Here is a 27605-nt window from a genome sequence, read left to right as displayed (position 1 = left end):
GGTAGCGTACACACCACACATACTAGTAAAAGTTACTCTCGAGTTGGGAGTCACGTCTCTCAAGAGCAGAACAACAGAGCCATGCAAAGGGAAATTGACCATCTAAAGAAGGAATTACGCCATGCACGACGAAGACGAACTCCCTCCCGGTCTGACTCCTTTTCTGATGGTGAGAAGGATGGTAATTATCGACGTAGATCAAAGACTCCTCCTAGTGAGTCTTTCTCATATGAAGAGGAACACCACCATGAACGCAGATACAAGAGCCCAACTCGCAGAGGACTAGGAAATGATGCTATAAGCAAAGCGTTGAACCAGATTTCTAAGTCTCCTTTCACACGGAGGATTGAAGGGGCAACTCTTCCTCGGCATTTCCATTTGCCAGCGTTCACCATCTACAATGGACGAACGGACCCGGTGGAGCATGTGAGTCATTTCAGTCAGAGAATGGCTGTCCATTCTAAGGACGAAACCTTGATGTGCAAGGTGTTCCCATCCAATCTAGGACCCATGACGATAAGATGGTTCTACGGCTTAAGGGCAGATTCCATAAATTCCTTTAAGGAGTTCACCCGGGCATTTGGCTCTTGTTTTTTTATGTGTACCAGGGTCCCTCGGCCCATAGATTCCCTACTGTCCTTATCCATGAGAGAAGGGGAGACTCTGAAGATATACTCGGACAGATACTAGGAAATGTTCAATAAGATTGATGGTGACTTTGATGACGTGGCCATTAACACCTTTAAGGTCGGCCTCCTAGCCAAGCACGGTTTAAGGAAGTCTTTGACTGGCAAGCCTATCACCAATGTACGCCAACTCATGGGCCGGATTGATAAGTACAAGAGGGTTGAGGAAGACCAGCAGCAAGGGAAGGGAAAGGCTAAGGTTATCCCTCAAGAGATTAGGGATTTCAAGTCAAACAGATACAATAACAATCGACCTCGGAGGGACTTTGCTGGGTAGTTAGGGTCTGCCAATGCCCAGGCAGTTAACGCGGTGTTCTGGGAACCAGTGCATCAAGTTCTAGAGAAGATTAACAATGAGCCATTCTTCAAATGGTCAAATAAGATGGCAAGAAACCCCCTGAGGCGCAACCAGAGTCTTTATTACTAATATCACCAGGACCAGGGATCTACCATAGAAGACTGTAAGAATTTGTGGGACTATTTGGACCAGCTGGTCCGAGAGGGAAAACTGAAGCAGCTTTTGCACCATTCTAGTGGCCGGGGGGGCCAGGCAGGTTCGGAACCACGAAGAGATGCTTCTTCAAGATCTCCTTTAGGCACGATAAACGTCATCTTCGCAGCTCCAGGGAGGATCGACTCCTGTCGCTCTACTGTCTGCCGAGGACTCAAATTCCGAACCTAAAAGGGCTAAAGTAAGTATCCAACTGGCGTTAAGCTTTTTAAATGAAGATAAGGTTGGAACCATATAGCCCCATTATGACACTTTAGTGATCATCCTAAGGATTGGGGGTACGATGTGAAGAGGGTGATGGTGGATCAAGGCAATGGTGCTGAGATTATGTACCCCGACTTGTACAAGGGGCAGAACTTAAGACCCGAAAACTTAACAGCTTACAATTATCCTTTGGTGAGTTTTGATGGGAAAGTTGTCATTCCGAGGGGTCAAATTAGACTACTCGTGCAAGCTGGCTCAGAAGTGGTAGAGGTGGACTTCATCGTGGTGAACGCTTATTGCCCCTACACGGCCATTATGACCAGGCCCTGGCTTCTTCATGTCCTGGGAGCCGTTTCTTCTACTCTGCACTAAAAGGTGAAATATTTGGCGGGGGGCCAGATTGAAGAGATTGTTGGGAGTCAATCCACAGCTAGGCAATGCATAGTAGCTGCCATCTTACATCAACCCGAAGCTGAATCCTCGGCCTCTGCTGAAAGGGGCTTATAACAATTAAAAACTCTGGAGTTGTCTATCAATGGATCAGCCGAGGAGGCGAAATGCGAAGATTTGAAGAAGGTTGTTGTAGGCGATGATCCGGAGAAGTTTTTTCAGATCGGAGCTCAGCTGCCTCCTCAAGAGAAGGAAGAGCTAATAGATTTTCTTAGAAGAAATGCTGACATGTTTGCATGGAAGCCCCAAGGGTCGATTCGAACTTCATCTGTCATCATCTAAATGTTAATCCATCTATCACCCCCAAAAAGCAACCACATTGGCACTTATCCAAGGATCATTCTGATGCTGTCAAAGACAAGGTGACAAAGCTTAAGTAGGCAAGGGCTATCAAGGAGGTTTTCTACCCTGAGTGGTTGATCAATACTGTAGTGGTTAAGAAGAAGAATGGGAAGTGGCAAGTGTGTGTGGACTTCACAAATCTAAATAAGGCTTGCCCAAAAGACCCCTTTCCTATTCTTAGGATAGACCAGCTAGTAGATGCAACCGTAGGCCATCCTCGAATGAGTTTTTTAGACGCCTTTCAGGGATACCACTAGATACCACTAACCCTAAGTGATCAGGAAAAGACAGCTTTTGTCACTCCCACTAGAAACTACCGTTACAAAGTGAAGCCCTTTGGCTTGAAAAATGCTGGGTCTACCTATCAAAGAATGATGACTAGAATGTTTGAACCACAATTGGGCAAGAATATTGAAGTCTATATAGATGACATGGTGGTGAAAAGTAAGGTTGTGTCCGAGCATATGAGAGACATCAGGAGCATTTTTGAAATTCTTAGGAAACATAAATTGCGCCTTAATACTTCTAAGTGCTCTTTTAGAGTGGGATCAGGCAAGTTTTTGGGCTTCATGATAATTCACCGGGGAATTAAGGTTAATCTCAACCAGATTAAGGCGATTAACGATTTATAACCACCTCGGATTCCCAAGGAAGTACAAAAGCTAACCGGAATGACCGCTGCCTTGAACCGATTTATCTCTCGATTAGCGGATAGATGTAGACCCTTCTTCCTGTTGATGAATAAATGGAAGGGATTCAAGTGGACTGAGGAATGTGCTTTGGCCTTCAAGCAGCTTAAGGAATATCTCTCTCGGCCGCCTATCATGTCTAGTCCTGAGATAAACGGGTCCTATTTGCTTATATTGTTGTGGCCCCTCATGCTATGAGCTTGGTGCTGATATAAGTTGATAGTGGCATGCAAAGGCCGGTTTATTATGTGAGCAAATTACTGCACGAGACCGAGGTTCGTTACTTACCACTAAAAAAGGCTATTTTGGCGGTAGTACATGCTACATGTAAACTCCCCCATTACTTTCAGGCACACACCGTTATTGTCCTAACTCAACTTCCGCTCAGGGATTTGCTCCGAAGTACTGATTACACAGGGAGAATTGCCAAGTGGGGTATAATCCTAGGGGCTTTTGACATCAAATACATGCCTCGTACCTCTGTCAAGGGCCAGGTCCTTGCAGATTTGATGGCTGAGTTCGCTGAATCCCCGTATGAGAAAGAGGTGGAAACACAACACATGGATGAAAAATCAATTGGCATAATCTCCCTGCAAGAACCCTTAGTCTGGAAGGTATATGTTGATGGTGTGGCGAATCAAAGGGGGTCCGGAGTGGAGCTAGTTCTGGTCTCACCCAAGAAAATCACCATAGAGAAATCATTAAGATTGGGATTCTCAGCCACAAACAACAAAGTTAAGTATGAAGCTCTATTGATGGGAATGGCCATGGTCCAAAGAATGGGTGGACAAGCAATGGAGATGTTCTCGGACTCAAGATTGGTTGTTGGCCAAGTGAAGGGGGAGTTAGAAGCGAGAGACGAGAGAATGCAAGGGTACCTAGTTCAAGTTAGGCGTTTGCAAGCAGGGTTCGAATCTTTCAATCTATTGCATATCCCTAGAAGTGGAAACACACATGCCAATTCCCTAGCCACACTTGCAACCTCCTCGGCGCAAAGATTACCTCAGGTTATCCTGGTAGAAGACTTGTGCAAGCCCACAGAGGTAAAGAAAGAGGGGGTCTATCACCAAGTTAGAATAGGGCCTAGCTGGATGGACCCTGTAGTACTATTCTTGAAAAAGGATATCCTGCCCAAGGAGAAATTAGTGGCTGACAAGGTTCGGAGACAAGCACCTCGATTCTGGCTATCCGAGGACCAAAAATTGTACAAACGCTTCTTTTCTGGGCCATATCTACTCTGCATATACCCCGAGGTATTAGAATTACTCCTTGAGGAGTTGCATGAAAGGATTTACGAAAGCCACACAGGAGGCAGATCTTTATCTCATAGAGTCATCACACAGGGCTATTGGTGGCCAAATATGCAAAAGGAAGCACAGGAATATGTGAAGAAGTGTGATCAATGTCAAGAATTCGCACCAAACATACACCAACCAAGAAGAGTCCTTAATCCCCTGTCTAACCCATGGCCATTTGCTCAATGGGGCTTAGATATTGTTGGTCCTTTCCCTAAAGCAGCAGGGAACAAAAGATATTTGCTAGTCGATACAAACTACTTCACCAAGTGGGTGGAAGTTAAGCCTTTGGCAAATATCAGGGACGTGGATGCTAAGAAATTTGTTTGGAAAAACATTATCACACGGTTCGGGGTCCCTCGTACCCTCATCTCAGACAATTGCCTTCAATTTGACAGCAAATCTTTTAGAAGATATTGTTGTGATCTTGGAATTATGAACAAGTATTCAACCCTAGCTTATCCCCAAAGGAATGGACAAGCCGAGGCTGTAAACAAGGTCATAGTGAATGGACTCAAGAAGAGGCTAGATGACGCGAAGGGAAAATGGGTAGAAGAGCTGTCACATATCCTCTGGACATATAGAACTACACCTCGTAGGTCAACAGGAGAGACCCCATTTTCAATGACCTATAGAGTCGAGGTTGTCATTCCTTTAGAGATTGGATTCCCAACACTGAGAAAAAGTTCTTTCAATCTGAGTGGTAACAATGGGTTGCTTGAAAAAAAGCTTGGACCTTATTGAAGAAAAAAGAGAAAATGCAATGGTTCGATTAGCATATTACCAACACAAACTCAAGCAAGGTTATAATGCCAATGTGAAGCTAAGGTCATTAGTGCCTGGTGACTTAGTGTTAAGGAAGGTTCTGGGTACTACAAAGAATCCAACGTAGGGAAAGCTAGGGCCCAATTGGGAAGGACCATATCGCATCACCTCGATGGCTGATATAGGAGCATATTTTCTAGAAGACTTAGATGAGCATGTAATACCACGCCCTTGGAATGTAAACAACCTAAAAATGTGTTATTATTAATGAAAGTTTCCTTTGTCAATTGTTGACACTCCATTTTGCAACCTGCATTTAACCTCACATGGAGGGTAAAATGATAATTTCGTTTTGGAAATATGCATCTTGATTCTGGTCACTAGTCCTTAATCTCACTTCACCAAAATGATCTTGATGTTGTAACGATCAAATCGACTGATCATAAACCCTAATCGGACCATCAGATTGAAAGTTATCATCAAATCAAGTTTTAATGGCCGAGATGCATTATCACAAATTGAGTTCGACTATATATGACTATGAACAATTAATTCCAATTGATTATAATTATAATCAATTTGAGATTAATGATGTATCATGATTTGATTAGTTAGAACTACATTTTATGGTGAGGTTGCATACACCTAATTAATTAGATAGATAAATATTAATTATTCAACGAGTAATTTGTGCAATTATCTTTTAATTAGGGTAAATTTGGAACCAATTAAGTCTAAAATAGGAGTGATTAGAGCCATTTAATATTAATTGAGAGTTAATTTGGGACCTAATAATGTTAATTGTGCTGAAATAATTTTCTAACAAATGACTTTTGCTCACCATTTCATCGATATCTCTCAGAATATTTTGATTCTATGAATGAGGTTAATTTTCCCAAAAACTAGACATCTGGGGCTTCAATTTGAGCATAAGAACGAGACAATTCCAATCAGAATTGAGTTAGACATGATTTTTCAAAGTTGGCTCTATAGGCTGTTGCAGCAGTTACGGAAAAACTGAAATTTGACTTGCTCTTTACTCCTACCAATCTCTCCATTTAATGCACCAGATTTTCCCCAAGGCTAAAATAAGGTTTAGGTTAATGATTTTTTGTCAACCTTCATTAAATATCCTTCCATTCATATTTCCTCCACCACTACTATATAAACTCTTTCTCTCCTTCATTCCAAAGCACACAAAAAACCTCTCTCTCTTCTCCTCTCTTGAGTTTTAATGAAATTAAATAATTTTGTCATATCTTGGTCTTCCTAAGACTCAAGGTATTAAGTGAGACTCACTCTCCCTCTCCTAACTCTTTTTTTCCTCCACCGTTAGGACCTCCCTCAAGAGTCTCCTCCTCCACCATATGGATTTTGCATAAAAGTATAATCCTTTTCCCTAATTATTTTTTGTGTTGACATGATTAGAGTTTAAGATTAAAACATGATAATAATCATTTAAATTCCCTTGAATATGTTTGAATGTTCTTAATTGTTCTTATATGTTCTTTACATGTTCTTGATTGTTCATCACATGTTCATGTATAACACTAATTTTAATCTTAAATCCACATCAAAAATATGAAAAATATGTTTGTTTAATAATTCTTTCAAATCCTTGAATTTAGGATATCACCATCCACACACATTCACTAGAATTTATTTTTCAATTCAAATGACATGCTTAATAAATGGAATTAGGATTTATCACATGCACACACGATGAATTCAACATGCAAATTGATGGATAACATATTGGATGATGTAATCTGAATGTTGGCCATCATAGTCTAAAAAACCAGTTTCACCGACCAATGTGGGTGCCTAACACCTTCCCCACTTTGTAACATAGCCTCCGAACTTAGATCAAGGGTTGATAGACCAATACTTATCATTGTAATTTTCAATTTCTAGATTGTAACTAGGAAATAAAGTTATGTACTTTATCTTAGATTGTATCTAGGACCAAAGCCATATAATTTTCCTATGATCAATGTAAATTCAATTGAAAATTAATAAAATGAGAAATTTTTCAATTTTGGTTTTCTTATTTATCCCAATAATTAAATAAATGGTAACTTCATTGTAAAACCCTTAATCTAGAGGGGGAAATATAACTAGTCAAACCTCCATTTTAAGAGGCAATAACACGACTCCACCCATTCACGTGGGTTTGGCTCAACATCCTATAAAAATGGGCCGAGGGCGCAGTCTCTCACATCAATATGTTCTTTTGTTGTATAAAGGTATTGTACTTCCCATTATTCGTTCTTTGTAAGTGTTAAACAAAACCTTAGTCATGCCTGATCCCTCGGATCACATATTTTGGTAAAATTAACACTTAATGGCATCTTTATAAGTGTTAAACAGAACCTAAGTTATGTCAGGCTCCTCGGACAGCATACTTTAGGGAAATTAATACTCAATGACATCTATTTATTTTTTATAAGTGTTAAACAGAACCTTAGCTATGCCTGGTCCTCAGACCACATGCTTTGAAGAAATTAATACTTAATGACATCTTCATAAGTGTTAAACAGAATCTTAGTCATGCCTGATCCCTCAAATCACATACTTTGGTAAAATTAACACTCAATGACATCTTTATAAGTGTTAAACATAATCTAAGTTATGTCAGACTCCTCGGACCGCATACTTTGGGGAAATTAACACTCAATGACATCTATTTATTTTTTATAAATGTTAAACAGAACCTTAGCTATGCCTAGTCCCTTGGACCACATACTTTGGTAAAATTAACACTCAATGACATCTATTAATTTTTTCCAAGTATTAAACAGAACCTTAGTCATACCTGGCTCCTCAGACCACATGCTTTAGCCAAATTAATACTTATTAGCATCTTTTCTAAGTGTTGAACAGAATCTTAGTTATGTCAGGCTCCTCGGACCACATACTTTGGGGAAATTAACACTCAATGACATCTATTCATTTTTTCTAAGTGTTTAAACAAAACCTTGGTCATGTCTAGCTCCTCGGACCACATGCTTTGGGAAAATTAACATTCTGTGACATCTATTCATTCCTTCTAAGTATTAAACAAAAACTTAGTTATACATGGCTCCTCAGATCATATACTTGGGGAAAAATTAACACTATAACATCTATTTGTTTTTCACTAAGTGTTAAAACAGATTCAGGATTATATCCAACTCCTCGGATAGCTGGCTTTGAGCAAGTTAAAGTCCTTAATTATTTATCTAAGTGTTGGGAAGAATGAAGGATATCTACCCTTTTATTCTTTACAAAGTATATTACTTATCTTTATTAGATTTAGCCTCCATTGCAGAAGTGTCAATTCACAATACAAATATGTGGTAAACTTCTCTATTGCTGGTACTTGGTTAAATTGCTTAAATTGTTAGCAGTGCATTATTGTCAAATTTTATTAAAGATGAAGTAGCAACAGTTCAATGCTATTTATAATAGTAATACTCCTCAAAGCACATAAAGTAAAAGTGCAAGAGATAAAACGAGAGGTATTTTCATTAAATCAAAGAGGAAGTACATTATATACAATGACAGAATATCATTGCAAAAACAAAAACAACAAACAAAATAACAAAAGAAACTACGGAATGAATCATAAGAGCTACTTCTTAGCCTTGGGGGGGTTTTCCTTTTGGCTCGGCTTGGAGGGAGGGACGTCCTTGGCCTTGGGATCAATCTCTTTATTCCTAGCCTCAGTCTCTTGTATTTTGGCCTTTGTAGTGTCCTTAGCTTCAATAGGGGGCTTTGTCTCCTTATCATTTCCTTTGTCTTTTGCCCCCTCAACCCCTTGGCTTTGATCACTAGCTTGGTTGGGTCCTTTCGTAGCCTCAGGGAGGGTGAGAGCAGCCTAAGTACTTAAGGGCTACTTTGAAGATTCAGGAGTAGTGGCAGAGGGAGATAGGAAAGCAACCGAGACTTCGCGAATCTCCAGGTGGAAGTACACTTTCTCCGGTTGCCTCCACTCCAAGTCTGCAGGGACTCCTGCAAGGTTAAGGGTTTCCGCCCATGTAACCAAGCAGTAATCCCTACATACCTCGACTAGCTCCTCGGCGAGCTTGATTTATGTTTCTTTCATGTTGAGAAGATAGGACGGCTGCTTCTCAGCCTCTACTACCTCCTTAACTAATTGAGCTGCTTCCTTAGTCTTCTGGAGCTCTGCCTTCAGATCCAGCGCAAGTTACCTTGAAGTAGCTAACTCTAGTTCGGTTTGGTAGTGCAGCTTGCATTGGTCCTCAGCTTGAGTCTCGGCACTCTTCAGCCCTGCCTGAGCACTTTTTCTCTCTCTCCTCGACGGTCGGCTTGGAGAGCAGCTCTTTATTTTCTTCCTTTGCAACCCCCAAGGCCTTCTCAACTTCAAGGCAGAGGAAAACCTCATTTTTAACATCATTCCGAGCCTCCTTTACCCACTCCTCAACCACAAAGACCTCTTGGGTGATTTGCACAAGAATGACATAGTAATCCCATGTGAGTAGAAAAGAGATTTAAAAAAAAAAAAATTTAAAAAGGGGAAAAACATAGTGATATTCAAAAGAAAAATGTCAGTCAGTATACTTACTAAGGCAAGGTCCCTTTTCAAGGACATAAACAGGTCTTACTGCCTCATCTTCCAAGCAGCATCCATTGGGAAGAAGGAGGGACTGCTCTAAGGCCTCAGTTATATAAGCAGTATGCCTCATTTGGAAGTCCCTGACTCAGGCATTCTAAGGGATGGCAATCTTATCCACTTCCAACCAGGTAGACCAGGTGCGTTGCTGAAGTCGCACCTCGACCTTATTATGCTCCTCCTTGCTGTCCGCAGAGGTGGCCCTCTTGTCTTTAGGGTCCTTGGTCGTTTTTTGCTGTTTGGTACCCTTTTGAGGGACCACCTCCCCTTCCTCCAGCTCTTGCACTGGTCTCTTCTTCTTCAAGTTTGAATTGACGTGCAATCTGAGGTTAGTGGGGGGGTTAGAGGGGGAGGAGGGGGTAGGGTAGGAGGAAGTTTAGATTTGGGGACTTCTTTGGAAGTTGACCCTGTATTCCTCCCTATCAGCAACTCCCTTAGGCCTTTGTTCCCCCGATTCAAGGTCATTTCATCCTTTTCTTCCTCGAATGATCTATCTGGACGGGCAAGTACTAGGATCGGAGCATGGACACTTGAATGCTTATCAGGCTCGTCCTCAACGTCCGAGATGGGAATTACTTGCACTTCCTGAGTCTCCTCCTCTTCAAAACAAAACCTATCAATTTCTTCTTCGATTGAGGAATTTGAGGAGGCAATCTCTTCTTTTGCTGCTACTGCTTCGGGCAAAACCTGTTGGAATGGTTGTACGACCAGTGGAAGGTTCTGTTGGAGTGGCAGTACGACCGATGGAAGATCGTCTTGGGCTAGGAAATTTGGTTGTGATACGTCAATTTGGGCCAGCCGTGGGTCACCTACTCTTATGGTGTGGCCTATTTCTTGGTATATCTCTGAGATGGGCTCGAAGTCCAAAATCAGGTGGACGGCTCGCAGCTGTCTGTCCTCACTTAGAAAGATTTCGGATCTCAGCAAGTAATTGAGAGCTGCAACGTTGGTCAGGCTGAGCCTAGGAGCTACTTGCCTCTTATCTGCAAAAATAGCAAAGAAGCATAACATGGTTAGAAAGTTAAAATCCATCATCAAAAGAATGCAAAATGAAAGGGAAATAATGACATGGTTAGGGTTAAAGGATCTAAATCTCTTGCTAAGGAACCTAACTTTAAGGTATCCCACCTAGTTTTCCCTCTCGAACTGGGCAATGAAGGCCATCATGCCATGCCCCCAAAGCAATCAGGTAGTCATCTTTCATCCCCTTATTAGATTTGGGAAGGCACAAGATGAGCCTAACTACAGGCGATCTAGACTTGAGGTAAAACCCCGCATTAGCGAGTGAGTGACACTCGTACATGTGAACCATATCGTGCCAGGTAAGCCCCAAGCCCAGATGCTCGTTTAGAGCATCGACACTACCTAAGATCCTAAATAGGTTGTGCGCGCACTGATGGGAGCATATCCTATGGTTGATGAGGTAGTCCTGTGTTATCCTACCCATAGGGAGAGTCATTCCCCCTTCTATGAAAGCTATCATGGGAATGATGACTTCCCCCTTTTGTCTGTATGTCACTATTTGTTCTGGGAAACAGTATCGCAGGGCAACTTCCTGTGGTATATGGTATTTATCCTTAAAGGCCTCTATTTTGGTAGGGGAGTCTACTAGGTGCTGAAATCTACCCATTTAGACAAGTTAGAGGGAAATGACTAAAATTGGTGAGTGAAGTAATAAAAACTGGAAAGCCAAGGAGAAAAAGAAAAGTTTTAAGAAGTAGAGACTTACAAGAACTAATATATATGTCAATCCCTGAAACCTTTAGGAAGATTTTCGGAGATTTCTTAAGGAAAAGGTGTGGGAGGCTTAGTAACTTAAAGAGCTCTGTGAGTTTGAGTGCTTGGAATCTCTGGAGAGTTTGAAGACTTATGAAATGGGGGGAAGGTGATTTCCCTTGGTGCTTTATATAGAGGGCAAAATTAAGTGGGAGTTATCCCGCTCAAAACCCAAAGAGAAATATCAACCATTAGATTAGCGCCTCATCGTTGGATGTGGGGAACAAAATGCCGCTTGGAACAATTAATGACGCCTCACGGGCTCCAAAGCGTCAGTAGCAATCATAGGGTGCGCAAAACGGCACTCCGATGTGTGCAAATCAAAGGGCAAAATAATATTAACGCATGAAAAATCAAAACCCCACTTTTCTCCTCGAATAAGAGGAAAAAATCGGAGTTTTGGGAAGCTATTGTAGGGTTAAGGGCCCAAATTGTATATTGGGCCTTGGGCCTTGGCCGAGAGCATAGTAATCTGAGAACAAATTAATGGTGTTGGATAGGTCAAGCTTAGAATCTAATGAGTGAGATACGAATGGGAGGGTAGTCTAAGGAGGAATAACTCCTTGAATATGCTAGGTACAGCTCAAATGTACGTCCCAATAATCAGGGGGATCTTCCAGAAAACTCTAATGATAGGGACGTGCATCATGAACACACAAGAAGGATGGGAACTCAAAAATATCTAAGGGAAAGCACTACTACCGCATTGAATGCTCTGTAGCTAACCTTCTGGCCGCATTTATGTGGAGAAGACCCTTGAACAGTGTTGTTTTTGCTACCACAGCTCACAAAAAGCTAGAAAGGGTGTCTGATGGGATAAGCACTTAAGTAATGGCTCAAATGATCGACAAGTGTAGGATCAAGATCGTCCAAAGGGAACTATATAATGTAAGAAGTCCTTCATGGATAGTGATCCAAAAATTAAGAGAGAAGAACACTGTAGCCATCAAAATTGCACTTGCAACATGTTTAATTGATTTATATGAAAAATTACCTCCTCAGACAGTGAATTCATTCAGCTCTATGTTCGTTGTTCTTGCTTGATCATCTTCTAAATCCATACTAGCCGTTGTCAAATTCATTAGGATCTAGTTCTTTGACTCACTCTCTACAAATTTATTGTATTGGGCTCACTGGGCCAATATCCCTTCCACTTTGGGCTTGGGCAGCAAAACGTGTCCCTACATGAATTATTGAGTATAAAAATTGAAAAACTCAAATCCAATTAGATTCTAAATTGGATTTCAATTATAGTCCAATTTGCATCATGTGCATATGCACAGAATTACACACTAGTAAAATAATAAAGACCAAAGAACTAGCTGTTTTCATTTGCATTTTTGCTTTAGTACGACAATATTGGTAAGTATTATGAGAGTCTTTGTCCTAACTCTGCATAACTTCTTAATCTATGCTAGTCCTCTCTCTTTTGGTAAAATAAAAAATGTATAGGAGAAGATGACAACCCGTACACGCCTAGAGCGACTCGAAGGAAAATGGACACTAACACATTCATGCTAGTCCTCCTTCATCGTAAATAAATACTAGCCTCATCGCACGCGCGAAAACACTAACACATTCATGCTAGTCCTCCTTCATCGTAAATAAATACTAGCCTCATCACACGCGCTTCGCGCGTGCGATGGGGCTTTTTTTTTTTTTTTTTTTTTGTTAGTGATCTTATTTTGTAGAGTTTTTTTTTTATTATATATATATATATAATATTTATTTTGAAAATCTAATTTATAAGTGGATAAAGCAATTTAAAAATTAACAGGAGAGTGATCTTATTTTTTAGGTAATGCTTTAGTGGGAGTTAAAGTTGCATTTTTACCGGATTGTCCTTTAATTTTGTCTTTACTCAAACATAGGGGAGTAGGGGTTTTTTTGAATAAAAAAAAATGAGGAATCCAAATAGGGAAATCCCTTTAAATAATAGTATAGAGAAGAGATGAGGCTAGTTTTTTTTTTTTTTTTTTTTTTTTTTGTTAGTGATCTTATTTTGTAGAGTTTTTTTTTATTATATATATATATATAATATTTATTTTGAAAATCTAATTTATAAGTAGATAAAGCAATTTAAAAATTAACAGGAGAATGGTCCTATTTTTTTAATAGGAGTTAAAGTTGCATTTTTACTGAATTGTCATTTAGTTTTGTCCCTATTTAAACATAGGAGTGCAACAACTTTTTTGAACAAAAAAAAAGAGGAATCCAAACAAAAAAACCTCTTATATAATAGTATAGATAAATAATAATTAAGAAATCATCAAAATTTGGTCCAAAATTTTGATTCAAATAATTTGCACATCTAATGGGGTACAGCTGTCAAGCATAGACAGCAATTGTCAGTTTCCTTTACCTCACCCAATGTGTTCCTATCGTTTTCTTTCTTCTAGTTCCCTTCTATAAATACCGCCTTCTTCCCCCTTTCTCTCTCCTTCAGACTCACCGATCTCTCTCTTTCTCTCTCTCTCTCTGTCCGTTTCCCTTCGATCCAGAGAGGGTTTTACTGGGGTTCTAACTTCCACCCCAGACGATTCTTCGGACAAAAACGCCAAACCCTAGATTTCTGATTCAAACCCCTAAAATCTTGCTCTTTCTCTTTCCATTATTCAATTCGAAGCTCCTTGTTTTTGTTTTTGTTTATTTTCTTCATTTTCCAAGCTTCGTGTTCTGAGCTCAACACTTCTTACTTTGGTTCACTTGCTCACTGTACTGTAGATCCAAAACCCTAGAAAATGACTGGTAAGCCCTTCGGAGCTCAATTTTCTATTATTTATGTCAATAATTCTGCTCCTCTATTTTCAAATTGCCAATCTCTAGGGTTTTCTCGCTATGCTCTTTTTTCATTCCACTAGAAATTAAGCTTTACTTTGAGTTTGTTTGTCGTTAGAGAAAAGGTTTTCAGAGTAAAATTGTAAATTCATGTTTGTGGAGTAATGGATGATTTGGGAAAAGGTCGTACCAGTGCACAAAGTTTGTATATATATATGTGTGTTTGTGTGTTTATACAGCCAAAATTTGTGGACCAATTTGGAAAACCTTAAAAATAACACTAAATTAGACTCACTTCTGAATGATTTTTTTTTTTTGAGAAAAAATTATGATTCAGAATTTTGATTTCTGGTGTTTTCCAGCATTTTTCCAGCTACAGTCCTAAGAGAAGGGTGATGGATGAAACTATGATTTGTGGGTGAATGTTAGTAATCCAAGTTTTGGGGAATTTGTTTTTGAGGAATGGTACATTTGGTTATATGTATGTGACATCGAATGAAGTGATATGAGGTGTTGAATATGAGCGATGGAGGTCGGGAGAGTGAAAGAGGGCCTGAAAAACCAGCTCCCCAGAGGAAACCTGGTGGCGAAGAATTTGCCCGAGCATTCGTGAAGGTTGCGGTGGCACAAATATGTGAGAGTGAAGGGTTTCAGAGTTTTCAGCAGTCTGCTCTTGAAACATTATCTGACGTTACAGTTCGGTATATTCGTGACATTGGGAAGACTGCACATGTATATGCTAATCAAGCGGGTAGAACAGAGTCCAACGTTTTTGATATTATTCAAGGGTTGGAAGATTTGGGTTTGCCACAGGGGTTTTTGGGTGCTTCGGATATTGAGCATTGCCTTGCAAGTTCAGGCACAGTTAGGGAACTTGCCCAGTATGTTGGCGAATCTGAGCAGATCCCATTTGCCTATTCTCTTCCACAGTTTCCAGTTGTTAAAGATCGGAAGCTGACTCCAAGTTTTTTGCAAATTGGGGAAGAGCCACCTGGTGAGCATATACCTGCTTGGTTGCCTGCATTTCCTGATCCTGGTACTTATGCTCAGTCGTCTACTCCAAATGACAGAACAACAGAACTTAAAATGGCTAAAATTGAACAGGAAAACCAGCACAGAAAGCCAGAAAGGTCTTTGTTGAACTTAAATCAATGGTTGGCCAGTAATGAGTTGGAAGGACCCTCCTCTGTTGATGCTGGAGATGCTGCTAAAGCAAAACAAGCAGCAGCTAAAGCAAAACAAGCAGCTGAAAGTAACCCATTTCTTGCCGCACCTCTACAATATGGAGAGAAGGAGGTTTCTCCTGTTCTTCCAGCGAAGACTAAGCTTTCAAATGATATGACTACAGGAAATCCTATTGTGAAATACCATGGCATGGACAACCATGTCTCAGTGTTAGAGGCATTTGCTCCAAATATTGAAGTAATGAAGAGCAGATTACGTGATTCTGAGGAGGGACACAAAAAGGTTCTTTTGAACACCAGGCCAACTGTGCAATTTAGGCTTGGTTCTGGAAAGAAATACTTAGGTTCAATGTTAGATTCAAGCCCACAGAACAAGAGTTTTGAGGTAACTGAATCCTGGTTTGGGAGGTTAAATGAAAAGGATGACAAGAAGAGGAAGGCCGAGCAAATTCTGAAAGAATCTATGGGAAATTTACAGGAACTGGATCATTTGTAAATTAAGTTTGATTAGTATTTGTACACTTGTTTAGGAGACTGGCAGCAGAGGATGGTTCCAGGGTAGTCATAGTCAAGGGCATAATGTTTTCTGCATAGGGCATTATAGATTGGATATTACAAACTGCCTGAGGAAAATGTTTCCACTTTAACAAGTTTTTGAGGTATGTGTATGTCAGTTGAGATGGTAGACCCAGTGAATGATTCTTTCTAATTGAAATTCTTTTTCTTCTCTTATTATGATCTTATACTGAATGGCACATGGTTTTCTCCGGTGCTGACCTTGGTTGAATGTTGCTATGAATATTTATATTGTCCCTGATAAAATCAACTGCAATACAATGTCATGTTAATGGTAGTTGTTATTAAGAAATATCAGAATAATTGAATGACAGATATACTTTCATTCTTTTAAATGAGATTAATGTTGGACAACAGGTATCTTCATTTGCTCAGTTTTATTGAATTCCGTTTCTTGATTAGCAAGAAAATATTATATGTGCTTGACGTGACATCTTATTTCAGAATAAATTCCATTCTGTTAAGGTTTATGAATTAGAGATCTTGTTGCCTGGACAATGTGCATGAGTTATTTGTTCTCAAAACTAACAAATTCGTCCTGCTAAGAAATATTCTACAAACATTGTACAGTACGGTAAAGCTGCATCAATTATAGGAAACTTTTTCATTTACTGCCTTGCCTTCTGATTAGTATTACATTGGTATTCTGAAAGCCTGAAATCCATAGCCTCCCTGACTTGTCACAATGCAGCATTTTAGCTGTATATACAAGATTGGAAAATTTTACTCTTTCAGCAGCTCCATTAACATTCCCTGTTACCTAGATAGGGAGGCATTACATGCCTGGGGATGTGTAAGAGAGAAATAAACAGTGCATAATAGGTGTAAGAGTTGTTCTCTCATTGTTTGTTAGGCTATGTTAGCCTTTAAGCACTCTAAATGACTTATGGCTTTAATATAGTGGACTAGAGAACACTTTGTGCTCAAAGGCAGTGGATGCTAGAAACAGAAATAATTATATCAGTCAATATTAGATTTGATGAATTTAGACAAACTAGTTTTGGGTATAGTGCCTGTTTGGCGTTGCTATAGGCAATAGAGGTCTTACTATAGAGCTTTAATAATATAGAGCTTTAATTGAAAAGGACTTTGGTTTTTTGAGTGTGTGACAAAAAACAGTGAATATTGCTTTAAACTTTTATATATATAAAGAATGAACAGTGAATTGTAAAGCTTTTTCCTAAAAGCTCCAAATTTCAACTATAGCCTTAAAGGTATTTTCAGCTTCAAGGACCCTATTAAAGTTCTTTAGAAAATTGCAATTTCAGTCTTACACACTGAAGCTCCCCAGTTCGATCCTGGGCAGCAACAACTTATCAATTTTAATACTTATCAAAAAAAAGAAAATTGCAATTTCTTCTAGAAGAGCCTTAAGTCTCTTAAATGTATGGCAAGCAAAATTACAATTGCTTTGGAGAATGAACCTGTATGCATTCCACAGATACTAGAATTTATCAATATAAGGAGCCTTCTTGTGGAATAATGCTACGGATTGAGGAAGGCTTTGTCTTTAACTTCATCATCTATGTTATTTGACTCAATTTAACTTTAGAGAAAGTAGCAGTACATGTCAACTTGTGTGTTTAGAAATGATTGTATTTTTTTACTACAAGAAATGGAAGAGTTCAGGTCCAGCCACTCTGAAGGCAAAGCATATCTTGAAACCCAAACTTGAAAGGAAATATAATTATATATACATTGTCTATAATCTACAAGTAAGTTATAAGCCTCTAATGGAGATTTACATGCTAGTAAAGAGCTATTCTTACTCAAGAATTACTGTAGTTTTAAGCAGAGTGAAATACCCACCCAACTGGAAACAAAAATGTGTGTGTGTGTGTGTGTGTGTGAGAGAGAGAGATAAGACTGAATCCCTTCTAGAACTATGTTATCAAATCCCATACTTGGAAAACAGCTTCCTGCAATGCCCACCAGGCCTGCCCTGCAGAGCAGCTACCTCACTGTTTAAAACTTCTGTTATTAAGTCTTTAAAAATCAACCGCTCAACATCTAACACTACCCCAGAAATTTCACAATGGCAATCTATCCAATCCATTGATTGATGCCTTAAATCTTCCAATATGATGCTCCTCAAACTGTCATCCTCCTCATCTAGGCTTCTGTTCAAGTTGTTATTCTTTAGCCAATCTACCTCTGAACACAATTCTTCCAGAAGCTGCTGCCCTCTTGGTTTTCTTCCTGCTAGCTTATTTGGCAAGAACCAATGCTGGTGAGGACCTTCCAATAATAATTTGCGAACTAGAATTTCATTAACAGCATCAAATGTGAGTTTTCTTTGAATTTTCTCAGTAGGTTCTGACTTAACAAGCCTTATATCATGCTGCGTATCGTTTAAAAGCCCTGCACCTGCCTTTTTTTGCTCCAACGCAAGGAACACTTTATAATCAATGGGGTGGCTGGATGCTTGGAGCTGAATGGTCATCAAACCAAAGTCAAGATCTCTGAGGAGACCTGATGCTAACAATATTTCTGAGATGTACCTGTGGTCTGAATTTGTGCTCTCATGGAGGGGTGCAATGTAATTGGTGATGGGTTCCTCTTCAGTACAGTATATTTGTCGAAGATTCTGAACAAAATGCTGGATGTTTTCTAATTTTTTGTTATCAATGTCTGCACTGAAACTGGGTTTTGTGCACTTTGGTAATTGTGCTAGATCTTCTGGATTCCATTCCCCTTCATCAGGATTTAAAGCCTCATCATCTGTAGCAAAAAAATTTGAGAATTCAATTCATTAACAAGTCTAGCATTCTGTAATAAAGCTCACATATTTCATCTTTCATATTATATTTAGGAATGAACTGTGTTGAGCTCCTAAAATGGTAGAACTTTTGTTTTGAATTTGGGCTAGTAGATTATGAAAGAGAAACATTAGTACAGAGATAAAGGAACCCATGTCATTTCACCACTAACTTTTAAGTGTCAAATGCACAAGAACTGCACCTTTAAAGGCATTTGATATCTTCTTCACAGGGGATGGTGACTCATCTCTGTAAAATGTAGCATCAAGAACAGAGATAGGACTCGGTTGTTCCATGGTAGCTATTGCAGGTTCTGCCATCAACCTGTCTTCCCTGAACCCTTCTAGACTCTGAAAAAGATAAAATAGAACATATTAAACCAGATAATTGAAATATTCGCATGGGTAAATAATAGCAAGTACACTTACACTTTGTTTCTGGCCATCCTGCTGGAAGAAGGTAGTGTTGATCTTATCAGATTGATTGGTGCTTGTAACTTCTGTCAGTTCTGTGTCCATGTGAGAGTTGAAGTTAATGCTGCTCTCAGATTTCAGAGAAATAGCATCAATTTCGTGACTTAAATCTCTGATGGCACTGCTGATCTCACTCAATTGCTCATTACATTGCTGCAAATTGGGAGACCTTGGTCGGACTTTTCTACCTGGGGAGTTTGGTCCTACTGGTTGTTTAGTATGTTGCCTATTGGTCTTGCTTGAATCAGATGATGGGACGGTGGGAGGTGGTGACTGCTTCTGCAATCCAAATTTCCTTTGTTGCAGTCTCGGGCTCACAGTTGCTGAGCATGTGTTGTTTTCTCCAATGATGTGCCAAGGCAGCTTTAAGGCTGATGCTGATTTTGAGGTTCTAACACTGATAGTCTTATCTGTAGCGCAAGTCAGTCGACTGAAAGGGCCTTGTATATGATTGTTTCTTGAAACTAGATCTTTAGCTGATTGCATCAAAAACTTTCTCCCATCTGCACTGCCATGAGGCTTCCGGAGCACTGACATATTTTCAGTTGGAATCATGCTGGACGCAGGATCACTTGTTCTTCTGATAAGGTTAACTGGTTTCATAATGACAGTTGGGGATTTATGACTCTTTGGTGAAGGCGACCCCTTGATTGTGGCAGAAATTGGGTCCTTATTTTGTAGCTTTCTTGGGCTTGCTAAATTTGAGCTTTGGTAAGAGCTGCTATTTTTGCTTGTTTGAGATGCAAAATTTGCAGCCCTTTCTCTTTTGGTATCTAATGCATCTTTAGTCTTCTGCATTCCTTCGAGTATCTGTTTGAGTGCTCTGAGATCCTTACCAGATTTTTTGAACTCAAGTTCAGACAACCTTTTCTCAATTTCACCATAAACGGAGGGGCAGTTTGGGGCTTTTATGGTAGTTTCTCCATACATGAAAGCTGGAAGTTCAGAACTTTGGCTGCCTTCTGGCTGCCTCCATGGAGCTGGTTCTATTGGAAACCTTGAACCTGAGGTGGGCCTCATAACTGAATCAGCATTTTTCAACCGGGGTGAGATGTGGTCCTGTGAATTCCTTGGGGACCTGGAAATTCGATTTTGCTTGGTTTCATCAGTTGCTTCTGAGAAGCGGTCATATTTATCAGCTTGGCAGCTACTCATAATTTCTAATGAATTCTCACTGGTTGATGTTGACTGTGGGGTAGATTCCAATCCCATCAACTTTGCCACAATGCTGGATGGTCGTTTTGAAATTTCTGGCTCTTGCTGATGGTTAAGCATATTGCTGGAGTTTCCATTCCTTCTCTGCAGATCCTTCAAAAGAAAATTTGATTTTGGTTCAGGTGCAGAACCCCTTATGGAGCCTTGTCTGCTGTCCAATGATAGCCTTGGGAGTTCTTTGAGCTTTATGGTAGACTTGTATGCATCTTGTGATATCCTTCCATCATAGGAGAGCCGAGGTGCATCCTTTGGTGACGAAAGTGTAAAACCATCTCTCTGTTCCTTGTAATTCCTAGGTGCTTCCCGGAGCTTAGCAAGAATGCGAAAGGAATCATTGAGACCAGTAGCTCTGGGCTTGACAGATTTGGGTGCCTGCAAGGGCCTTGGGGAGTCTATGTATATCAAGGTATTACCCACTGCTTCCTCCTTACCACCAGTTTTTACAGACAATGCACGGGCTTCTCTGTATATGGAGTCTTTGACAATGTCTCGGAGATCAAGGGATGGCTGTCTTAACTGCGAAGAAACATTTGGCTGGTTCGTGGGCTGAGTGGGGGTTTCAGGGAAAATTGTTTGTTTCATGGGCCGAGTGTGGGTTTCAGGGAAAATTGTTTGGTTGAATGAAGATGTCTCAATCTGAGCTGTTTTGTTATGATCAAGAGATGAGAAGCTGGATGAACGTGAGGAAGATGAAAAGGAGGATTTGGATGATTCTGTCGAGACCCTCTGTTTCTCTTTTACAAGCTTCTTCGGGATTTTTTCCTGCAATTGTAAGTGAAACTTGAATGCTTCTGCTAGAAACAAACAATTGTTGTAGTGATTAAGTTTTAGATTCTTACTGTAGTTGTTTGTGATGCATTGCTGAGCTCTGATGCCTTCTTGTCATTTTGACCTGTAACAAAAGAAATGTAAGATGCTGAAGAAATTGATATGATGGTCAATGCTGTAACGTGCTGAGGCTTGCAAAACAAAACAAAGGGAAAGAGTGAAACTTACGAGGACCCAATTAATAAATTACGAATCAACTAATAAAAGGCATATTACTGAAAGCTACTAATATGTTATGATGCAGAATGCTTTCAAACAAAAAGAGCTGATAATTTCATAGCCAACTGAGATCTGGACATGAAAATGTGGGTAGCGAGGACAAAGCCCTGGTGATAAGCGAAAAAAAAAAAAAAAAAAAAGGGGAAGCTATGTTGAACAATAGCCTCTGATGTCAATTTGGAACACACTAAAAAAATTTCAAACTGAATTGAAAATGTTTCCAGGGTGCTTTGGTATGTTGAATTGAAAACATTAAACATATATGTTTACACAAAATTGAATAACTCATGAATATTTATATGCGCCATCAAAGGGAAAGTGAATGAGAAACATCCCAGCAAATGATAATCATAATTCATATGTAATTACGACTTCTGAAAAATGTCTCTCTAAAATTAACACAATATTAAGTCTCTACAGAATCAATCTTAGGAGATAAACATACTGTTAACCCCACTTTGCTAATAAATACTATTACTTGGGATCCACGTTAGTGAAATAATTGAGATTGACTGAAATGATAGAAATACAGCATACCTGGAGGAAGTCTCTTGTGGTTGTCGCTGTTGATACGTCGGCCGGTAAGGAAATGATGGCGGTCAAAAAGCTGAAAAAATCCATTCATGCAGCCAATCTGCTTCTGCAGATCTTGATTTTCATCTGTTAAGGGATGCAAAACCTTTGCAGGCATCTTCACCTCCTCTTTTCTACTCCACAACCAAAAAGTTTACACTTGGTAAGCTTCCCTTATGATTCCATCCCCAAGAATCAATAAGAAAACAACAGGATTCCAGGTATATTGTGTTTCATAATCTCAGAGCATTGCCTCTGTGACATATAATAATATTGACAAAAGTTTAGCATAAACCATAATAAGAGAACTTCTAGCTTTGCTAAGGTTAATGTTTTTTGTTTTTGTTTTTTAATTACAGAAACATAAGGATCAGAAACACAGCACTAACGTGTTCTTTAACTGAAGTTCCAGCACTCTGCAGCAAAAATTCAATGGTTTTTTTTTTTTTTTTTTTGGAGTTATAGAGAATTTCTCGAATAATGGAAAAAGAAAAATAAATGGAGGAACAGGCTTAAAGAGAAGAAGAAAAACAAAGAAAGTACAGAACCCCAAAATATGTCCCTACACAAGAGCAATAAAATAAAGTAGCATTGGGGTTTTACAGAACAAGGCAGACAAAATCTTCTGCAAAACCAAAGGAACAAAAAAAAAAGGAAATGGGAAGGGGGCCAGGCCCGAGACCCAAAAGCTACAACTAGTCCCCACCTTCTAAGGATTAGAACCAATACAAATCTGCAGTGCAAGCAAGTTTCTGCAAATCCAAGAAGTATTAATGTTCTTTTTGGATAAAATTCCTCACACAGAGCAGAAGAGAATAGTTTCTTGTCTTTTTGGCCTAGACTAGACTATGCTTATATGCGTCTCTCTGTGTTGCTGCTGGTATTATATGAAGGGCTTTGGCAATTCTATAAAAATCATCAAAATTAAAGCTTGGATCATATTACGTAAGAAAGAGATGTGGGAAATGGAATGTGTGGGTCATGTCTTGGAGGTTGTGTGTAGCACAAGAAGTATTACTAAATTGAAGAGAGAAAGAGAGAGAGAGAGAGAGAGAGGTGTGTGAATTTGTAGGTGAGATCTGGGACTGATCATTTTCTCCCACTTCCCATGTGGACAAAAATAATGTGGGTGGTCTGGAACTTGGACCTTTCTCTCTATACATTAGCATGTGGAGCCTGTCAGAGAGTTGAAGAAATATGAAAGTGGATATATGCACTGGAAAGCTGCACACTCTTAAAACCTCTTTTCCAACTATTCCTACCTCCCTTCATTTTTGTCTGAAGAGTTTTGTTTACTTACATAATTTTTCCTCTTTTAACTTTGTTTTTTTTCCCAATTATCAATTTCATCTTGATAATAACACATCATAATTTACAATTATCAATTTCATCTTGATAATAACTAGTGTGTGATTGAAACAATTATCAATTTCATCTTGATTCATCACTTACACTAATTTTTAAATTAGTACATTAATCATAATAACACATCATAATTTACAAAATTATTAATAATAATACATCATTAAAAAAATAATTATGGCTCCAAAATTGTTTTTGAGAACATAAGTTTTGCGAACAAAATTTTACAGTTGTTGAGGTGAAAAGTTATTAGTAAGATAAAAATAAATATAAAAAATTTACTAACTTAATTGTTGTGAAAATTATTGTATCCGTAACATTGTTTCTTTGAATACCCTCCAAATAGATTGGCCTTTCTTCTGTACATGTTATGATCTGACCTTACAAACAAGATCTTTTTTATCGTGCGAGGACTGTCTTCCCGCATATAAAAACGAATTTAAAATGAACTCCACATAGAGAGTCAGTATTCATTAAATAGACTCTTTGCATGTTGAGTCATTATGCATAGACCTCAATTCAGGTGCATGCATTTCAGTCATTAATGAGATTATCTTCGCATTCTTCATCATCAACCATTTATTTCTGTATTACTTTCTCTTCAGCTCTCTCTAGGGCATTTCTATTGGTAATAATTTGTTTTAGTATTTTAAATAAATCTAATAATTAATACAACAAATTTCATAGAGATTAATACGACATATTGTAATTAATGTTTGTTTGGAAACAACTTATTTAACTATTTGTTGACCACCGCACATTCTTGATGCGATGGTCACTTCACAAGTATAAGTGATTGTGGGGTGTGAGGTTTAAGTTTCTAAGAGGGAATTTTATACACATATACATTTAAATTAAGTTAAAGTAGAATTTCTATGTTATATAAAAAATATATATATATATATATTTGCTGAAGTGTATTAAAATATACTTGTATTTTTAAAATGTGGAAAAAAAATGTAATAAAATTAAATAAAATATTTATAAATTTGCCCATAAAAACTAAAAGCAAAAAAGGTTTCTTATAATCCAATATCAAAAGCTGATTTAGTATAGAATAAAAATAATGTTAGTGATGACAACAAAAATAACATTATACTAATCACCAATATATCATTTCAACGGTATATAAGAAAAGAATTATTGTTTACTTTTTTTTTCCCTTTTCGTATAATCCTAGGCAATGATGTCCTTCACAAAAACATTAAAAAAGAAGCATCATTTACTTGCTATTTGTATATTATGTTCGTAATTCTTTAAATTTATTCCAGAAATTTCTTGCTGGAAACCGCAGTGTACGTACTTGGTTACGTATGCTTTATGCGTGTGCATTTAAGCAGAATCATGGTCCAATACGTAGTTATTTTCTTACATATTTTAGATTAGTACAGGCACAGCTTGTACAATTTGGATTTTAGAAGCTAGGATTATACATAAAAGTCCCCAAAAAACTAAATTCTTTGTTTTTTTGCTATTTTCTAAACTAAGTGGAATTAAAATCGGATCTATTAACATGGCACATTCTAATTGTCTCATAAGGGTACACAAGGTACTTAATTAGCTCATTAATTTGTTAACATGATTTACATTTTTTTATATATCATAGTATTCTATCAGATCGAGAGAGAGAGTACTAGACTCACTATACCTTCCATCAATTTTCTCGTAATATTTTTGTCATGTTCATTTTCTTTTTGCTTGGTTAAAATTGTCTTGATGTTCCAAAAAAAATAAAGATATTCGCCAGTACTGTGAAAATCATCATATAGATCTTTCTGCTTTATATTAGTACATTGTACATTGTAGCATGTGCGGTCCATATAGTCTTAGTCTTTAATGTGTAAGACACCCATGTTGTCTAAAAGTAGAAGTTATTGGATCTCTAGGGTTTCTAAAATTGTCCAGAAGCAAAAAATAATAGGTGCCCTCCATATATAGCCTTGCTTTCTTCTTTTTTGTGATGTGATATAGATTGTTCTTAGTATTTTCTTGCTATATATATCATATATTTAACTTTCATCTTGTATCATCATGCTTAATTTTGAGGATTTTAGGATGGAGTCCTACTTAACCATTATAATTAATACCACCATTAATCTACTATGCACACAAAAACCCTCCGCAGTAGAATTGAAGATAACAACACAAATCACATGTACATATATAAAAGTGAAAGGGCCATTTAAGAAAGGGACAGGAGATATCATAGTTTGGACCCCTTGAAAGTGAGAGAATTGTAGTCTTTTTCTTGTAAGTTATTTTTATTTTTATGTTTTATTGGTCCTATTCGAACTTGTGGCCTTTACTTCATGAGACATGATCTGATCATCAACTAATTGTAAATGTGAGTTATTATAAGAGAAACATTCTGGGATTAGAAAAAGAGTACGTTCATTAAATGAAATCCAAAGGCCATTGCAGCTTTTGTGAAATGGGATTTGTAGTACATACATATGACGATGCCTTCTTTACATCGAATTCAAGAGCAGGAATGGGATTGCTGGTCACGACTATCATGGCCTCATAATAAGACAACATGAAAAAAGAATCTCCTCAAAACTGTCTCATGCCAAGTACCATGATTAAGGAGTCTGATCGATTACATGTAGAACTCGAAAAAGATGATGTGGTCCTTCATAATCTACATAACCAGGATAGATCGATGTGATTATGTTCACATATATACGCATCATTTTATTGTTCTTTGTTTCCATATGACAGTACATGCATGCATGCTTTCATAATAGTTTTTGTTTTGTTTTCGTTTTTGGTTGGAATTGGAATCGACAGCCAAGAGTACTTTTTACCCATAATCCATGGGAAACTTTTTTTTTGAACTGTCATTGTTTGTGTGAATTATAATGTTTACTCTTAACTGCTATTATTCTTGTGAATAGTCCATTAGTCTTATTCCTCATGGAAAGAAAAAGAAACTCTTCTAAAGAAAGACAAAAAGATAAAATTGAGAAGAGATTGATGCAGTTGGACTTATCAACTTCTTTAAGAACAATCGCCATCCAACCAAATTTGTCGATGCCTTTGGCTGTGACGGCAGGAAGCTCCTATATCCACGTTCCATCATAGCACAGTTAATCACTAGTTCAGGAAATTAAGGAATAATTTTTTGTGCAGGATTTTGTAGCTTATGGGTCTCCCTGACTGACTTAGAGCCCCTTTGCCTTTTGGATTTGCGTGTTGTCTATGAATCAGTTTATTTTATTTCCCTCTAATTTTGAGAGAGAGAAAGAGAGTTTAAAGGGAAAATCATGTTATACACCGTGTATTTTTTTACACATACTATGTTTTAAAACTGAAACATTACTTACTAAAACAATGTTGACAACATGTTTCACACTTCTTCGAATGCCAAGGACTTATAAAAAAATTTAATTAATCGAAAATTTCCTATTTCAATATCATTACATTGTTTGGTTGAGGTTTTACAATAAAACTTACATTTTCATAAAAATATAGATAAATTCAAATTTGGATTAAATCAACATTGTCAAGCCCAATTATCCCTAAATCCAATTATAGTTTTTTCTATTTTAACCTTCTCTCCTGTCATGATCGAATGTTCATAAATAAGAGAATTTAAGGGATTGGCATGAGGGGGTAAAGATGGCTATATTTCTGGGAGTGAATTTCAAGCAAATCCAAAACGCATGGTTATAAGTTATGCCATGAAATAAAAACCAATTTGAAATTTGCTTTGTTTACAAACAAGGAAGCTAAAAGGATATCGAAGACCCACGAAAGCACAAAAGCTAGGATCTTTTAGAAGATGATTCCTATTCGAAGAACAAAATCTTTATATAAAAAAAATATATGGAATATGGATGTTTAATTTTAAGCCGGGACGGACCTACACTATGCAAGAGGGGGGCCATTCCTCCCCCCCCCCCCCCCCCCCCCACACACACACAATTAAAAAAAAAAAACTAGTATAAAAAAAATTAAGATTTGCCCTTTTATATATATATTTGTCTCTCCTCCTCTAAAATATTTAGATATTGACCTACAAGAAAATAAATAAATAAATAAAATTTATGCCCCTTTAACTACAAAACCAAAAAAAAATATATATAGACTAAACAAAAATCGCACACAAAATAAGAAACACTTATTTTGTATGTTATACTTGTTGATGTGTTTTATAATATGAAATGTTTAAAAAATACTTATTTTGTAGGTAGTATTTTGTTGAATATAAAATAAATGTTAATTTTTATTTTCATAAATTTTTTTTTGGTTTTAAGCTTTGGCCCCCCCAGGTATGAATCCTGGTTCCGTCCTTGGTTTTAA

General features: G+C 38.0%; 3 protein-coding genes across 5 annotated transcripts; 2 read left to right on the top strand and 1 right to left on the bottom strand.

The window, feature by feature from the left end:
• The first annotated feature begins 693 nt into the window (after positions 1 to 693).
• On the top strand, positions 694 to 4921 carry LOC126701737 (uncharacterized). The gene is made up of 5 exons (XM_050400082.1): positions 694 to 959; positions 1455 to 1593; positions 1725 to 1776; positions 1946 to 2121; positions 3233 to 4921. Exons 1-5 carry the CDS (start codon positions 694 to 696, stop codon positions 4919 to 4921), a joined length of 2322 nt encoding a protein of 773 aa, XP_050256039.1.
• An 8840-nt stretch (positions 4922 to 13761) lies between these two features.
• On the top strand, positions 13762 to 16027 carry LOC126714426 (transcription initiation factor TFIID subunit 8-like). Its single transcript, XM_050414571.1, has 2 exons — positions 13762 to 14081; positions 14474 to 16027. Exon 2 carries the CDS (start codon positions 14631 to 14633, stop codon positions 15789 to 15791), a length of 1161 nt encoding a protein of 386 aa, XP_050270528.1. The 5' UTR covers positions 13762 to 14081; positions 14474 to 14630; the 3' UTR covers positions 15792 to 16027.
• Positions 16028 to 17529: 1502 nt separating this feature from the next.
• LOC126714425 (protein LONGIFOLIA 2-like) lies at positions 17530 to 23086 on the bottom strand. 3 transcript variants are annotated; one of them, XM_050414568.1, is made up of 6 exons: positions 22328 to 23086; positions 21903 to 22193; positions 21158 to 21210; positions 19059 to 21080; positions 18833 to 18980; positions 17530 to 18592 (listed from the first exon to the last, which is right to left on the bottom strand). In XM_050414568.1, the coding sequence occupies exons 2-6, from the start codon at positions 22054 to 22056 to the stop codon at positions 17763 to 17765; spliced, it is 3207 nt and encodes a 1068-aa protein (XP_050270525.1). In that variant the 5' UTR covers positions 22057 to 22193; positions 22328 to 23086; the 3' UTR covers positions 17530 to 17762. The 3 variants fall into 3 exon arrangements, with proteins under 3 accessions (XP_050270525.1, XP_050270524.1, XP_050270527.1); XM_050414567.1 differs by having other exon boundaries at positions 22645 to 23086; XM_050414570.1 differs by having other exon boundaries at positions 21903 to 22072; positions 22645 to 23086.
• Positions 23087 to 27605: the final 4519 nt, after the last annotated feature.

This window comes from Quercus robur, chromosome 2 (genome assembly GCF_932294415.1).
Source record: "Quercus robur chromosome 2, dhQueRobu3.1, whole genome shotgun sequence".
In the NCBI taxonomy this organism is placed as follows: Eukaryota; Viridiplantae; Streptophyta; class Magnoliopsida; order Fagales; family Fagaceae; genus Quercus; species Quercus robur.
Note: the sequence above shows the minus strand (reverse complement) of the source record. Positions and strands in the feature narration are given on the sequence as shown.

Coding starts and splice junctions, on each gene's coding strand:
- LOC126701737 (XM_050400082.1), top strand. CDS start 694: ATGTTCAATAAGATTGATGGTGACTTTGATGACGTGGCCATTAACACC. Junction 960..1,454: donor CCTCGGAGGGACTTTGCTGG/GTAGTTAGGGTC, acceptor ATGACACTTTAG/TGATCATCCTAAGGATTGGG. Junction 1,594..1,724: donor CAGCTTACAATTATCCTTTG/GTGAGTTTTGAT, acceptor CATTATGACCAG/GCCCTGGCTTCTTCATGTCC.
- LOC126714426 (XM_050414571.1), top strand. CDS start 14,631: ATGAGCGATGGAGGTCGGGAGAGTGAAAGAGGGCCTGAAAAACCAGCT.
- LOC126714425 (XM_050414568.1), bottom strand. CDS start 22,056: ATGCCTGCAAAGGTTTTGCATCCCTTAACAGATGAAAATCAAGATCTG. Junction 21,211..21,902: donor CCACAAGAGACTTCCTCCAG/GTATGCTGTATT, acceptor CTTTTGTTACAG/GTCAAAATGACAAGAAGGCA. Junction 21,081..21,157: donor ATGCATCACAAACAACTACA/GTAAGAATCTAA, acceptor TTACAATTGCAG/GAAAAAATCCCGAAGAAGCT.